The 13,975-nt window shown below is 47.5% G+C and overlaps 2 protein-coding genes and 1 long non-coding RNA gene across 10 annotated transcripts in view; 1 reads left to right on the top strand and 2 right to left on the bottom strand.

The window, feature by feature from the left end:
- Nucleotides 1-4,501, bottom strand: part of LOC309614200 — a 25,193-nt gene extending 20,692 nt beyond the window's left edge. The window contains exon 1 of the long non-coding RNA XR_014236069.1: nt 3,592-4,501. This is a non-coding gene — a long non-coding RNA (uncharacterized lncRNA). The remainder of the gene's footprint in view (nt 1-3,591) is intronic.
- NLRC3 (NLR family CARD domain containing 3) overlaps nt 1-13,205 on the top strand; it is a 24,399-nt gene extending 11,194 nt beyond the window's left edge. Inside the window, 9 exon segments of the mRNA XM_082362239.1 lie at nt 446-529; nt 1,059-1,142; nt 1,771-1,854; nt 2,333-2,416; nt 4,514-4,597; nt 5,019-5,102; nt 5,745-5,828; nt 6,226-6,309; nt 6,627-13,205. Of these exon segments, the coding sequence (XP_082218365.1) occupies nt 446-529; nt 1,059-1,142; nt 1,771-1,854; nt 2,333-2,416; nt 4,514-4,597; nt 5,019-5,102; nt 5,745-5,828; nt 6,226-6,309; nt 6,627-6,717 (763 nt within the window). The 3' untranslated portion in view covers nt 6,718-13,205.
- The window catches only part of CLUAP1 (clusterin associated protein 1), a 42,567-nt gene continuing 41,501 nt past the window's right edge, over nt 12,910-13,975 (bottom strand). For all 8 annotated transcript variants that reach the window (XM_082362185.1, XM_082362182.1, XM_082362183.1 and 5 more), the window contains one exon: nt 12,910-13,975. In XM_082362185.1, coding sequence (XP_082218311.1) covers nt 13,829-13,975 — 147 coding nt within the window. In that variant the 3' untranslated portion in view covers nt 12,910-13,828.

Raw genomic sequence — 13,975 nt, 5'->3', positions numbered from 1 at the left:
CCACCCCAGTGGACAGTCAGGGTCGGCGCTGGTTCTGGAATTTTCAGTGACAAGCACTGAGTGTACTTTAGAAGCTGGCACAGGTGGCTGCAGAGGGGGCTGGCTCCAAGGGCCTTGGTGGGGAGTGGGGAGCTCAGTGCTGTCCCCATAATGGGAACACTCAGCTGCACCACTTTCTCTGGGGGCTGCAGACACATGTCCCCCCCAGAAGCCATGTGGAGCCACTCAAATCAAGGCAGCGTGTAAACTTTGGCACTGGTTGTGCTAGACCCACCTGCCCTGACCTAGCAGGAGCTGGAATGCGGGGAACGGGATGAGAAGGGCCGTGGGGGCAGCACAGGTTTCCCCCAACTCCCTGCTGAACTCAGTGCCTGCAGCCCCAGGCTGGACTCCCTCCGCGTCCTGAGACAGCCACGCCAAAGTGCGCCCTGTCCTCTGTCTGCAGCCTGCAAAGCAATTCCATCAGTGACCTAGGAGTGGCAGCGCTGATGGAAGCCCTCTGCACCAACCAGACGCTCCTCAGCCTCAAGTAAGTCCCTGCCTCCCTCTCCATCTGAGGGTGTCCCTTTGGCCAGGGGGTCTGAAGGGACTTTGGAACGTGGAAGGAAAGGCTGGTGCTGAGAAGCCCACACCCCCACCTCCAGGGGCCTGTGACGGGGAAGACGTATGGTTGGGCAGCTTGGCTCTGAAGCCTGGCATCCTGCGCTCCCCCTGCTCGCTGGGGAGGCAGGGGCAGCTCTGGCCCTCAGCTGGCCATATCTGCAGCTCCCTTCCTATGGGCAAGCCTGTAGGCCCCCAAGCATGCTGGCCTGCCCCTCCTTTCACACCTCTGAGGTCCCGTCATCTTATCCTCTTCCTCCTGGACTGTCTGTCCAACTGCTGACAGTCCTGGGGGGGTGTGGGGACATCTGGCTGGTGAGCCGTTGGAGGGGGACTTCCTAGAGCAGGCTCTTCCCACCTTGGCCCAGGTCCCACCTGGGGCTCTCAGCTTCTCACAGCCTGAGCACCTGGCAGGCCTCCCCTGTCAGTCAGCAGTTCAGGGTCCTCTCTTTCCTCAGCCTTCGAGAAAACTCCATCAGCCCGGAGGGAGCCCAGGATCTGGCTCGCGCTCTCCGCACCAACAGCACCCTGAAGAGCCTGGAGTACGTGAGGGGGGCAGGCTGTACTTCCTAAGGCTCTTTATGCCACCCAGGGCCTCACTCACCCAGAGCTGGGAGCTGACAGCAGACCCTCGGCGCCCCTGCCATTGTGCGAGAAGGACCTGATTGGTGGGGGGGGACTGGGAGACCTGCTGCCCGGTGGCTACCCTGACACAAGTCCCCCCTCTATGTCGTAAATTACAGGAGGATGAAGTGAGTGGCGACACTCTCCCTGCCCTGACCCCCTGACCCCCACTCCCTGGCAACAATATATGAGCAAGTGGGAGGGGCTCCCAGCACAGGGATCAGGAATGAGTGAGTCCCCGGGCGGCTCCGCCACCTCCTGGCAGGTGACCTGTCATGGAAGCTCACTGAGTAGAGCCTGCCCCCTGCCCCCCACCCCCCGTGGGGTTGCCAGGATGCAGTTCAATGGTCCAGGACACGTGCTGGGCACAGCACCTGGCACATTCAAGTGCCTCAAGAGCGTGAGCCAGGCAATCCCAGGAGACGCGATGCAGTCCTGGGGTGGGGGGTTGGGGACAACACGGCAGTGGTCTGGATCCCCCAGTGAGCAAGAACGGGGGTTGCACTGCCAGCTCCCACTCACTTGCCCCTGTTCACCTCCTCCCAGCCTGACAGCCAACCTGCTCCATGACCAGGGCGCCCAGGCCATCGCAGCAGCAGTGAGAGAAAACCGCGCCCTCACATCCCTTCAGTGAGTCTTCGACGCACCCTCCCTGCCCTGTCCATTTGTCTGCTCACAGAGCTGCAGGACCACACTCAAACCAGGGGAGGCAGAAGGCCAAGTCCGGCTTAGGGCGCCCCCCACCCCCCGCCAGCAACATGGCCTCAGGGCCTCTAGGCTGTGCCCTGCCCCGTGCTCTGCTCCCTGGGGCTGATCCACGGAGAGAGGCCAATGGTGGGAGGTGTGTGCCCACGCTGTGCTTCTGTCACATGCTTCATGCAGGGCCACCTGGAGTCTATGTGAGCCTGTCCCTGTGCCCTCCACTAACCAGAGTGCACGTAGGCCCCTTGGGACTAGCCTGAGGGGGGCTGCAGGCGTTCTGCCCACCTTGGTCAGGAACCCCATTCCCTGCAGTCACTCTCCCAGGAGAAGCCCCTTCTTTCTGGAGCCCCTAGGACCTCCTGGGCTCTGCCCTGGGCCATGCAGTCATGTGTGTGTGTCTGCCCAGCCTGCAGTGGAACTTTATCCAGGCCGGCGCCGCCAAGGCCCTGGGACAAGCACTACAGCTCAACACGAGCCTGACCAGCCTTGAGTAAGTGGGGCCTCCGCAAGGGGGGAGAGGGGGCAGGGAAATCTGCAACCTCGGTGCCCACCAGGTGCAGGGCTCGCACCCTCAGCACACAGCCTCCTCTGCTCTAAGGCCAGCAGGCAGGTTTCCATCTCATCTGCTATTAAAAAAAAACAGCTTTGTTGAGATATAATCCACCCATTTAAGGTGTACACGTCGCTGGTTTCTAGTATATTCACAGAGTTGTGCAATATCACTGCAATCAAATTTAGGACCTTTCAATCACCCCAAAAGAAACTTCATACTCATTAGCAGTCACTCCCCATTCCCCCCCGCCCCCACAACCAAGTCCCCCAGTTCCCTAATCTACTGTCTCTATGGATTTACCTGTTTTGGACATTTCATGTAAATGAAGTCTTTCATGACTCACGTCTTTCATTTAGTATAATGTTTTCAAGGTTCATCTGCATTGCAGCATGTATCAGTACTTCATTCCTTTTTATGAGTAAATAATATTCCACTGCATGGACAGACATTATGTTTATCCACTCACCCACTGATGGACACTTGGGTTGTTTCCACTTTTTGGCTATTATGAATAATGCTGCTATGAACATTCATGCACAAGTTTCTGTGTGGACACACGCTTTTAATTCTCTTGTGTGTACACCTGGGAGCAGAAATCCTGGGTCAGATGGTCACTCCGTGTTTAACCTTTGAGCCTCATCTGCTTTTCATGCCGAATACTTCTCCCTCAACTTTCAAGATATCCCTTCTCTGGCTGGTCCTTCTGTTTGACTCTGAATATGGTACTCCTCAAGGTTTTGTCCTGGGTCATCTTCTCTTGAATGATGTCTCCTTCTAGAAGCTCCTCCTCACCCAGGGCTCCAATTCCCTTCAAAGTCCTGGTGGCCCCCACGTCTATAGCTCAGACCTCTCTCCTGAGCTCCAGACCCACGTGTCCACTGCCCACTCCACTTCCCACTGGGTGGACCTGACTTATCTCCCCCACAAGTCTGCTTCTTGGTTCCTCACCTTGTGAGGGGATCCAGCAACCAACTGTGCAAGCTAGAAACATCGCCTTCATTCTCACTTCCCACCTGCACCCCATCTCCAGATCCTGTCAATTCTTCTCCCAATGTTCCACCCACCCACCCTCTACCCTCACGGCCGCTGTCCAGGCCGCCAGCAGCACTCACCTGCATCACTGCTGCAGCCTCCACATCCGTCCATCCTCATACTGCTGGCCGAAGATCTTTCCCAAACGTAAATCTGTTCCCATCCTAGATAAGATGTTTAAATGGCTGCCTGGTGCCTGCAGAGTGAAGTCCAACCCTTAGCGTGGCTTCCAAGGCCCCTAAAGATCTGCTTCCTTTGCACCCCCTCAGCCTCATTACACACTCCAGCAACTCAACTCGATTTCTTTGGGTTTCTTAGATGTGCCAGGCCCTCCCCCCTCTCTCACCTGCAGGTTTGGTTTAGACCTATTTCTGTTGGGCAGCCTCTGTGACCACACTGGGGAAGGAGACTCCACAGGGCCCTCCCAGCACCCTGCAGTTGGTAACTCTCATCTCATAGGTCTCCCCACCTGAGTTCCAAGAAGCTGGAACTGGGCTTGCTGGCACCCAACATACTCAAATGTCTGTTAAAATTATCATTGCAAACTGCTCCCTCAAACATACCAACGTCCACTTGAAATAAACTCTTAATCATTTATTGCTCCAGGGCCTGCCACTTTCCTCCAATGTGGAAGGAAAGGGGGGGGGAAAAAGATGTAAAACACTGACCAGCAAGAATGGCCCGAGGATTGAGCGCTTTGATTTTCTGGATGGCTTTGCAAAGCACACCAAGCTCTTATTGACAGCATGTCCACGTGTCCCTTTTCTGGTTTGGCTCTGACAGTCCAGACTCATGCAGACCCGACCCCTGAGCACGTGCATTAGGTGGCCATGGGGCTGCAGTGGCCACACAGGAGGCACAGTGATCCCCAGGGTGACCCCAGGAAGATGGTCTGCTATGGTGTGTGTGGTCTGATTTAAATCTAGAAGGTCCATGCTCAGCATGTCCTGCCACAGCATTGGTCCCTGTTCTGTGCACCCAGAGTTCAGGCTCTATGTTCAGTTTACAGGAAAATGCCATCGGGGACGAAGGTGCTTCTGCAGTGGCCAGTGCGCTAAAGGCGAACACAGCCCTCACTGCTCTCTAGTAAGTCCTGATATGCACAGCAGCCCAGGAAGCTAGCTCTTAATCATCCTTTCACATTAACCGTCATTTTTGTTTCCTAGTCAAGGAAGGTGGGTTTGATTTTCCTAATATTAGCAATTGGGTCACCAGACATCTAGAAAAAACTAGGGGGGCAGGGAGTATTACCCCCCAAACTCTCCAGGAGACCACCTCTACTTCCTATATCCATAGCATCCAGATCTCTGTCAGGCATCAGTGCAGGCAGGAGATGCAGCATTCTCTGGACAGACCAGGGCCAACAACTTTCAGTGCTATTTCACCACTTTCAGCCCTAAGTCAAGGGGTAGTGGAAATGAAGGGCGAGTATGGATGCAGTTGGGCCCGGGTGGGTGTGAGGGCCGGAGAGGCTGCCTGTCTGTGTTGACTGCATCTCTTTTTACAGTCTCCAGGTGGCCTCCATTGGTGCCCCTGGGGCCCAGGCACTCGGGGAGGCCCTGGCTGTGAACAGAACCTTGGAGATTCTTGAGTAAGTATTCCAGTCTCTGGCTACAGCCTCTTGCCCAAAGAAATCAAGCTGTTGACTCACAATGAATAGATATGGAAGGGGGAAATGTACATGGAAACTCCCAAATCATTTAAATATCTTCACGTAGATCGGGAAGGACCCAGCTTCCCCAACCCCATGTCACCCCTTTTCCTGGGAGTCACTCGCTGGTCCTCTCCTTGGCCTTGCCCAGGCTGAACATGTCCCCAGGCCTGGGGTGGCCAGTGGCCACTGACCCGATCTGCGAGAAGATCAAACCTGGGGCCCCAATCTCTGTGGGGCTCTCAGGATGTCTGGGTCATCCCTGCTCCTGCAGTTCTGTGGCTCCGAGCACACGGGCACCTCTGGATGGAGGGTTGCCGCTCCGGTCTCGGCCCAGCTCTTTCTTTGGAATGAAAACGGAGGATAAGAGTTCCAACAAACCACCAGGTTGGGCCGGCCTCACCCCTCCCAGCGTCCTGCTCCCCAGAGCCAATTTCCGTTCTGTGCCCAGGAGTGAGGAAGGAGCAACCTCACCGCACCCGCCACCCCTGTTGTTGCTAAGTAACTCATGGTCACCTGAAGAGGTACCGTGTTCACCTCTCAGCTGTCACTGTGCCTTAGGGTTCCTGTCTTTCCCAACAGCTTAAGAGGAAATGCCATTGGGGTGGCCGGAGCCAAAGCCCTGGCGAATGCTCTGAAGGTCAACTCAAGTCTCCGAAGACTCAAGTGAGTGGTTGTATAGACCTACCTGCATCTTAGAGCAGCAGACTTCTTCTCTTCTGGAACCTCCCCCGTGGCATAAGACGCTCTTGATTTCCTCTGTAGCTGCTTCCTTCCGAGTACAAATAGCTGACACTATTCTGATTACTACAGTCCATATTGTGGATGGGTTTGTTCACTTCTGCATTTTTGGTCTTATGTCCTCCATGGCACCTGGACGAGACAACCTGGCAGCCTGCAGACACAGGTCTCAGGGTTAAATGCCACTTCGCTGTTGCTAAGGCGCCTGTGGACAAATCAGTCTCAGACTTGTCCCCCCCAAGATAGTGCAGTGCTGCTTCCTGCGGAGTGTTCTTCTGTCCTGAATGGCTCACTGTGGTGTCTCCATCTTTTCTCTGCCTAGTCTCCAAGAGAATTCCTTGGGAATGGACGGGGCGATATGTGTTGCCACCGCACTGTCTGGAAACCACGGGCTACAGCACATCAAGTGAGTGGGGCTCGACAGCATCTGCCCGTTCCTGCCATCCTTGCTCACCCTTAGAATTTGCTCCCAGGGCAGACCCTGCCTTCCGCCTGAGCCTCGGAGCCGGCTGACTCCCAGGCCCCTTAGCAGCTCTGCAAGGGAACTCAGTATAAGAGGGAGCCATGCTGAGCCTTGTCCACGGGAGGAATCCTGGAAGCACAAAGGTTTCACACTGGGTTCTGCATTTTATGTAGTGACCATCTGCTCTTTACTAATGAGAATCTTCAGGCCTCCAGCCCTTCAGTCAATTTCTCAAGCCCTGTCCTAATCCTCTCTTCTAGTCTCCAGGGAAATCACATTGGAGAACCTGGTGCCAGGATGATCTCAGAGGCTATCAAGACAAATGCTTCCTCATGCACTGTTGAAATGTGAGCAAAACAAGTTCCTGGTGGACCAGGCAGAAGAACGGCAGAGACACAGCTGGGAACTTTCCAACAAAAAGACCACTTTCCAGGTGCCTTCTTGTGTTCTGGGAATGATGCTGACCTGCAGGAGAGCTGGTCTCCTGCAAGGAGGCAGGAGTGGTGCTGCCAGAGGAGGACACAAGCACCTCTCCTGGTCCAGGGTCAGTCCAGGCAGGGGAGCGATGAACACTGTGCTACAGCACAAGGAAAGGAGGGTCTTCCTCCAAGGGGATCAGGAACAGGCCTCAGAACTCAGCAAGTAAGAAGCCAGTCGGAGCTATTTATATCCTGAGGTCTTCATGTGCCCCTACTTTTTCTTATCATTACTGCCCTTTTCCACTGACCTGGCTAAAATCATCCCCCTCACTCCGAAATGAGTTGCCATCTTCAAGCCCATGAAGAGTACCAATTTGGCATCCGTGACAGAGGGGACCTCTCTTTCTTTTCTCAAGACGAAAAAAAGGTTTTAGGAGTATGATCCTTAGAGTCATATGGAAAAATTATGAAAAAATTTTAAAGAGAAATGAAGGCTTTAATTATAGGATTCTGGAGACAGAGACAAGAAAAGTTCTCCAAGGTTTTTGCCATCTTTTATCCATTACAAAATCTCTGATTTTGTCTGCCATATGTCATTTGGAATCTGGTATAGTGGTTATCAATGGCACATTAAATGTCAATGCCATAATATCATTCTATATTAGGCTTCCCAAAGCACTACTGTGGCTACAGCTTCCCTGTAAGGGCAAGAAAGCCGAGCTTCCATGTGGCATAAATTCCCTCAGACGTGTGTCTGTGCTGAAAGGAAAAATATTCCAAATGGACATCACAGCTCTCATCAACTAAATAACCAAGGAAAATGCTTATGAAAATTATAAAGTAATTATGACTTTTAAATGTGAATAGGAACTATGTTCCAAATGTTCCTTTAAAAATGAGTATTTGGGCAAGAATCATCATTGGATGATAAAACCATGGATGAAAGCCTATTAAGGAAGAAAATCACACAGTCTCCAAGTTTCACCCCACAGAGGGGTATTTACAAAGGCTCCTTAAAAATGGAGACATTTTGGGACTTCCCTGGTGGCACAGTGGTTAAGAATCTGCCTGCCAATGCAAGGGACACAGGTTTGAGCCCTGGCCGGGGAAGATCCCACATGCCGCAGAGCAACTAAGCCTGTGCGCCACAACTACTGAGCCTGAGCTCTAGAGCCCGCGAGCCACAACTACTGAGCCCACGTGCCACAACTACTGAAGCCCACATGCCTAGAGCCTGTGCTCCGCAACAAGAGAAGCCACCGCAATGAGAAGCCCGTGCACCGCGACGAAGAGTAGCCCCCGCTCGCCATAACTAGAGAAAGCCTGCACGCAGCAATGAAGACCCAACACAGCCAAAAATAAATAAATTTATAAAAAAAAAAAAAAGGAGACATTTTGCAAATGCTGCCTTAGCAAAGTGATTGAACTTAACATCACTGATAATGGGACAAATGGACATCATGTGCCCCCAATGTGATGCGCTGAGGAGGACACATCACTGATGTATTTTATTCTTGCCAAAAATGTCTACTTGAATCTAATCATGAATGAACAATCAGACAAAATCCAAATGGAGGGGCATTCTGGGAAAAAAAAGGAAAAACTAGCCTGACCTCTTAAAAAATGTCAACATCATGAAAAATACAAAAGGCTGGGGACTATTTTAAATGAAAGGATATTATTAAAGAGTCATAACAACTTAAGATCTTTGATTGGATCCTAGACTAGAGGGAAAAAATCAGCTATAAAGAACATTATTTGGAAGTTGGGGACATTTGAACATAGGTCTAGTTATAGTCTTTACTGGATTACTGGTTTTGAAAGATATTTTTGCTGGGTATAGAATTCCAGGGTGACAGTTTTTTCTTTCAGCACTTTCAAGATGTTGCTATACTGTCTTCTGGTTTGCACTGTTTCTGGCTAAGTTGAGAATGTGACAGACAGTAGTTGCAGTAGCCAAATGCTAGAGAAAGCTGTGCCTTTGCAGGAACCTAGCACTGGAGAAAACTCAGGGGCCAAAGCAGTAGAGAAAAAAGTGTGCTCTCCAGGAACTTTGAAAGCCAGCCACACTGGGAATTGGAAGTAAAGGCCCCTCTTCTCTCCTTCAAAGTCTCTCTAGCACCCTACTGACGAGGCTTAACATTTTGCTGGCTAGCAAAGGAGAGATATTTACTACGAATAGCTCCACTATCACAGAGCAGGCCAAAAGGTGAATTTGGAGCTGAGGCAATAAATTGATAATCAACACAATGGGATTTTGGGGGTCTTTTTTGTATTCCATTTTGGACAAACATGCCCTGAGTCTTCAGGATCAGTAATGTTTTCTTCTGTAGTGTCTAATCTGATCTTAATCTCAGCTTGCACAGTTGTCCTCTCATTTTTTTTAAATCTCTACCAGTACTGTGTGAGACTTTCTTTCCATCTTCCGTATCTCACAACCTGCTCATGCTTTCCTCTACTGTCTGAATATATGGAATATAGTTATAACTGTTTGAATGTCTCTTTCTACTAATTCTATCAACTGTCATTTTTGCATCATTTCTTGGTCTGTTTCTTGACTTTTCTTATTATACCTGGTAATTTTTGATTTGATCCCAGACATTGAAAATTTTATATTGTTGGGTATTGACTATTTTCATATTCCTTAAAATATTCTTGAGCTTTATTCTGGGACACAATTACCTAGAAACAGTTGGATCCTTTCAAAACTTGCTTTGAAGATTTGCTAGTCAGGATCAGCCATCCTTTAGTCTAGGGCTACTTTGACTCAACTTCTAAGGCAATGTCTCAGTATTCTGGGTACTCTACCTGATGCCCAAGTCAAGAGAACTGTTTTGGGCCGTATCTACAATAGACACTATAGAAATCCAGGTGTAAAAGACCATGAAATCAGCCTTAGCCTTCTTACCCCAAATAGCAGCATCAACCCAAATGGTTATCTGGTGTATATGTTTTCAATATACAATACATATTTAAGCAGAATGGCTCCTAATGCAAACTTTGCTTCATCATTACACACACGGTCACTCCCTCCCTCTCTCTCTCCCATAGATTCAACCCCTCTCATTCCAAAAGCTAGTTCCCTTCAGTTAAAAAGCTATGTTCATTTTCCTCTTAAAAAAAAAAAAGGCCCTCTGCCCCTCCAAAATGTTCAAAATGTTCTTTGATCCCACTTTTCCCTGGCTCTGCCTTCTCTTTTTACTTATGACCACCCACTTTCTAAACAGTCATCAATACTCACTTCAAATCCCAACCTCTCTTCAACCCTCACCTGCTATCTTGCTTTTCCTTGTTGAGGTCACCAGAGATTTCCTGTCCATTTCAGTGACTTCTCTGACTCAAGCTCACTTACAGCAAGGACCTCACATTGTTCACCTCTCCCTTCTTGGGAAATTCTCTCCTGCCCTGGATTCCATAACATTACCATCTTCCAATCCTTCCACCTTCTCATTACCACTCTTTGAAAAACTAAACATATTTCTCCTGATTATTAAAGGAAAAATATATTCACTTTAGAAAATCCAGAAAATACTTTCCCAGTCTCTCCTGGCTCCTTGTGGACTCTCCCCTTAGACACAGGCGTTTCTCAGGCTTCCACCCTTAGCTCTCTTCTCATCCCACATGTTCTCCCCTGAGGAATCTTATACACAAATGATCCTCAAACCTGAATCTCCAGCCCTCACCCCTTTCCTGCCTGTACATTTACCTTTTTAAAAAATTCATTTTCATCAGGACAAAATGTGTAGTAATACACAGTTTAAAAAGTCAGAGTACTAGGCTTATAATGGGAAAGAACAATCTCTTGTCCTATTCCTCCCCTTCCTGAATACCTCTCCACCCAAAGCTAAATGTCATACATACACTAGTTCTTGTTTTATCATTTTAGAGATTATCTATTGACTTTCTATTATGGGAAATGGCACTTGTACGTATATCACCGTATGACCCCACTTTCTGTTTCTCCATCCTTCCAATACAGTTACAGCATGATTCTTGGGTAAATCATTATTTAGTGTTTATTTTATGATTTTATTAGTACTGATGATCACTGCTGAGCCATTTTCTTCCTATATAATTTATTGTTCTTTCTAGAATTAAAAGTTGCATCATTTTAAACTTTCTATGTCACTACTAATTAATTTTTCCAAACTATCTAATAGACAAGTAAAATCTGAATACTGTTTCCTACAGACATATCGGTTATCCTGTCAGTTCCATTTTCCCCTAATGACATTACTTCTTGAGCCCTTTGTCTTCCTGCTCCAGTGTGTCCTTATAGAAAGGACTTCTGTTCTGGGTAGGAGGCAGAAGCTTTTAGTTCACTTCCAATTCAACCAGTCCTGTGTTCTAGCACACATGAGTCCCCTGGGCCAATCTAACAGTTGTGATATTTAAGCAGTATGTTGCTAACCTAAAGGGACACACCTTCCTTTCAGACATTTGACACTGATGTTACAGTTTAAAATACTAGTGAAAGAGATCTTGTATTTCTTCTTCCTGCCCCAGATAAAAGGGAAACAGTTCTTCAGAATTCCCAATGGACATCCTTGATGGTTATCACCACCAATAAAAACTGAGGACTTAAAAAGTTCCTTTAAATTTTCTGCCAATATATGTATTTTAAAGCATTTTAAGAGGTCCTTTGATTACACAGCAAAAAACAAAAAACAAAATCAAAAAAAGCTGTCAGCAATGATCTAAAAGCTAGTTTTTCACTGACCTAATCACACAATCTTCTCTGGGTCCTAAGTCCGCTCTGCTGCTTGACCAAAACCAAATGACACCAAATCATAAGGCACCGCATAGCACAGGGAGATCAGCTCGGTGCTTTGTGACCACCTAGAGGGGTGGGATGGGGAGGGTGGGAGGGAGGGAGATGCAAGAGGGAAGAGATATGGGAACATATTGTATATGTATAACTGATTCAGTTTGTTATAAAGCAGAAGCTAACACACCATTGTAAGGCAATTATACTTCAATAAAGATGTTTAAAAAAAAAAAAAGAAATGTTATAGGATGAAGAGTTGAAACTACAGAAATAGCATAGAAAATGTTAAATATTTTAATAAATATAATTTTAAAATTAAAAAAAAAAAATCATAAGGCACCTGCACACGTCTGACTCCCGGATCTGTCAGAGCAACAGAAGTACATTAATAATTACGATCCATACTTGAAGCTCCTTTGTTGAAAGACGCTGCTGAAGTAAGGAAACATCAGACCACGCAAGACTCTGCACAAAGTCAGTTAATCAAGGGATGAGGGATGACAATAAGCAGGTGAGGGGCTTCCCTGGTGGCGCAGTGGTTGAGAATTTGCCTGCCAGTGCAGGGGACACGGGTTCAAGCCCTGGTCTGGGAAGATCCCACATGCCGTGGAGCAACTGGGCCCGTGAGCCACAATTACTGAGCCTGCGCGTCTGGAGCCTGTGCTCTGCAACAAGAGAGGCCGTGATACTGAGAGGCCCGCGCACCGCGATGAAGAGCGGCCCCCACTTGCCGCAACTAGAGAAAGCCCTTGCACAGAAACGAAGACCCAACACAGCCATAAATAAATAAATAAACAAATACATCGTAAAAAAAAAAAAAAAGAAGCAGGTGAGACAATGACTAGCCGCTGCAGCTCTTGCCTCTACCTGTGGACGTGTTATCTGTGGTTTGGGTTGGGCTCCCATGTTAATGCCCATTAGAAGAAAGCATCACATAAGGGAAACAGAAATACAGTTTTTGTTTTTTAAAATAAAAGTCAGGTCAGACTCAGGTAAACCAAAGCTATGTCATCCAAGGAGATGCAATGACTCTCTTGTGCCTTAAAAGCCATGGCATCTGAGGAGGTAATGTGGCTCCCGATACACCTCTTCCCTGTTAGCTTATCGTTTCAAAGATGGCACATCTCAAATTACTGGTGAATTAACTTAATGCTGAATGTTTTTTTAAAAAAAGGGAGTAATCTCTTATGTAAAATTGAGGGAAAGACAGAAAAAAGCAAAGATAGAAATAACTGTCACATAGTCTCCTGAAATTCACATGTAATATAATAACCCATGAACTCTTCTTAAATAAGTATTTATATGTTATGGTACAAATAAATAATTATACTTTCAAATAAAACAATAATATAAAAATATGGTATTAAATAAATTTATTAAGAGAGAACTTCACAAGTCTTCTGACTTTATAATTGAAAATAAATGAAAACTCCTCTGTGCTTTCCATATTAACAAGACAAAACCAAACTCCACCTATCTGTCACTTCTCCTTTCACAGAAGGGAAATTCTTCTAGTGCTATTCTATCAAATTCAATTCCGGTTTATTTTTTTAGGTCAGAAACATGAATCCATACCAAAACTTTTTCCTTAACTTGCTCCTTCCTAAGGAGGAAGGTCAGCCTTCTGAGAGAAAATGGAGTATGTATGATCTGGAGCATCTCTCTGTTGCCTGATTTTCAAGGAAAGCTAGTTTTCATCAGAGTTAGCTGACTTTCTTTCAGAAAATTTTAGTTAGTAAAATACATTTAAAGCTTGGTATTGTGAGCATGCAGAAGAAAGAAAATAAAGGCTAGAATCAAAAGCTGATCTAAAATAAACATTCTGAACTGTATGTGATGAATAGTCAGACACTCCCCCACAACTCCTGAAATGAGTCCTATGCCCAGTTCTAGCCCCAGGTCTGGACTTGAAGGTCCTGCTGACTTTTAGAGGAAAAGTGTAACAAAAATAACAGGCAAGACTTACACAGCGTTGGCTGTTATTTCTCAAGTTTTTGTCCTGTGGATGTGAATCACTAAGAACACATGCATTTCCCAAGTTTTAGGAGATAGATAAGGGAAAAAAATCATCTTTGGGGTTTGCTCCGGTTCTTGTTTAAGCTTTGGAGTGTGTAGAGTAACACATAGGAGGCTAAAGCTGAAATGGGTTTTGCTTCATTAACAATGAGTCCTGCTGGCTTATCCAACAAAATGCCTATTTCCTTCTGACCCTTTAATTTCCCCTTTACCTACAAATCTGAGGGTTTTAATCTGCCTGGGTCCCTTGGCAAGAAGGTCAGAAGTCATTGTCACTCTCATCCAGGGGCTCAGGTTTCCGGACTCTTTGACTGGGCTTAGCTGGTGAGAGAGCAATGCTCTCGTCCTCCAAATCGTCGTCGTCTTCATCATCCTCCATGTCAATCTCACTGTCCTCTGAGTCTTC

This window comes from Balaenoptera borealis (genome assembly GCF_965194805.1).
Source record: "Balaenoptera borealis genome assembly, chromosome: 16".
NCBI lineage: Eukaryota > Metazoa > Chordata > Mammalia > Artiodactyla > Balaenopteridae > Balaenoptera > Balaenoptera borealis.
Note: the sequence above shows the minus strand (reverse complement) of the source record. Positions and strands in the feature narration are given on the sequence as shown.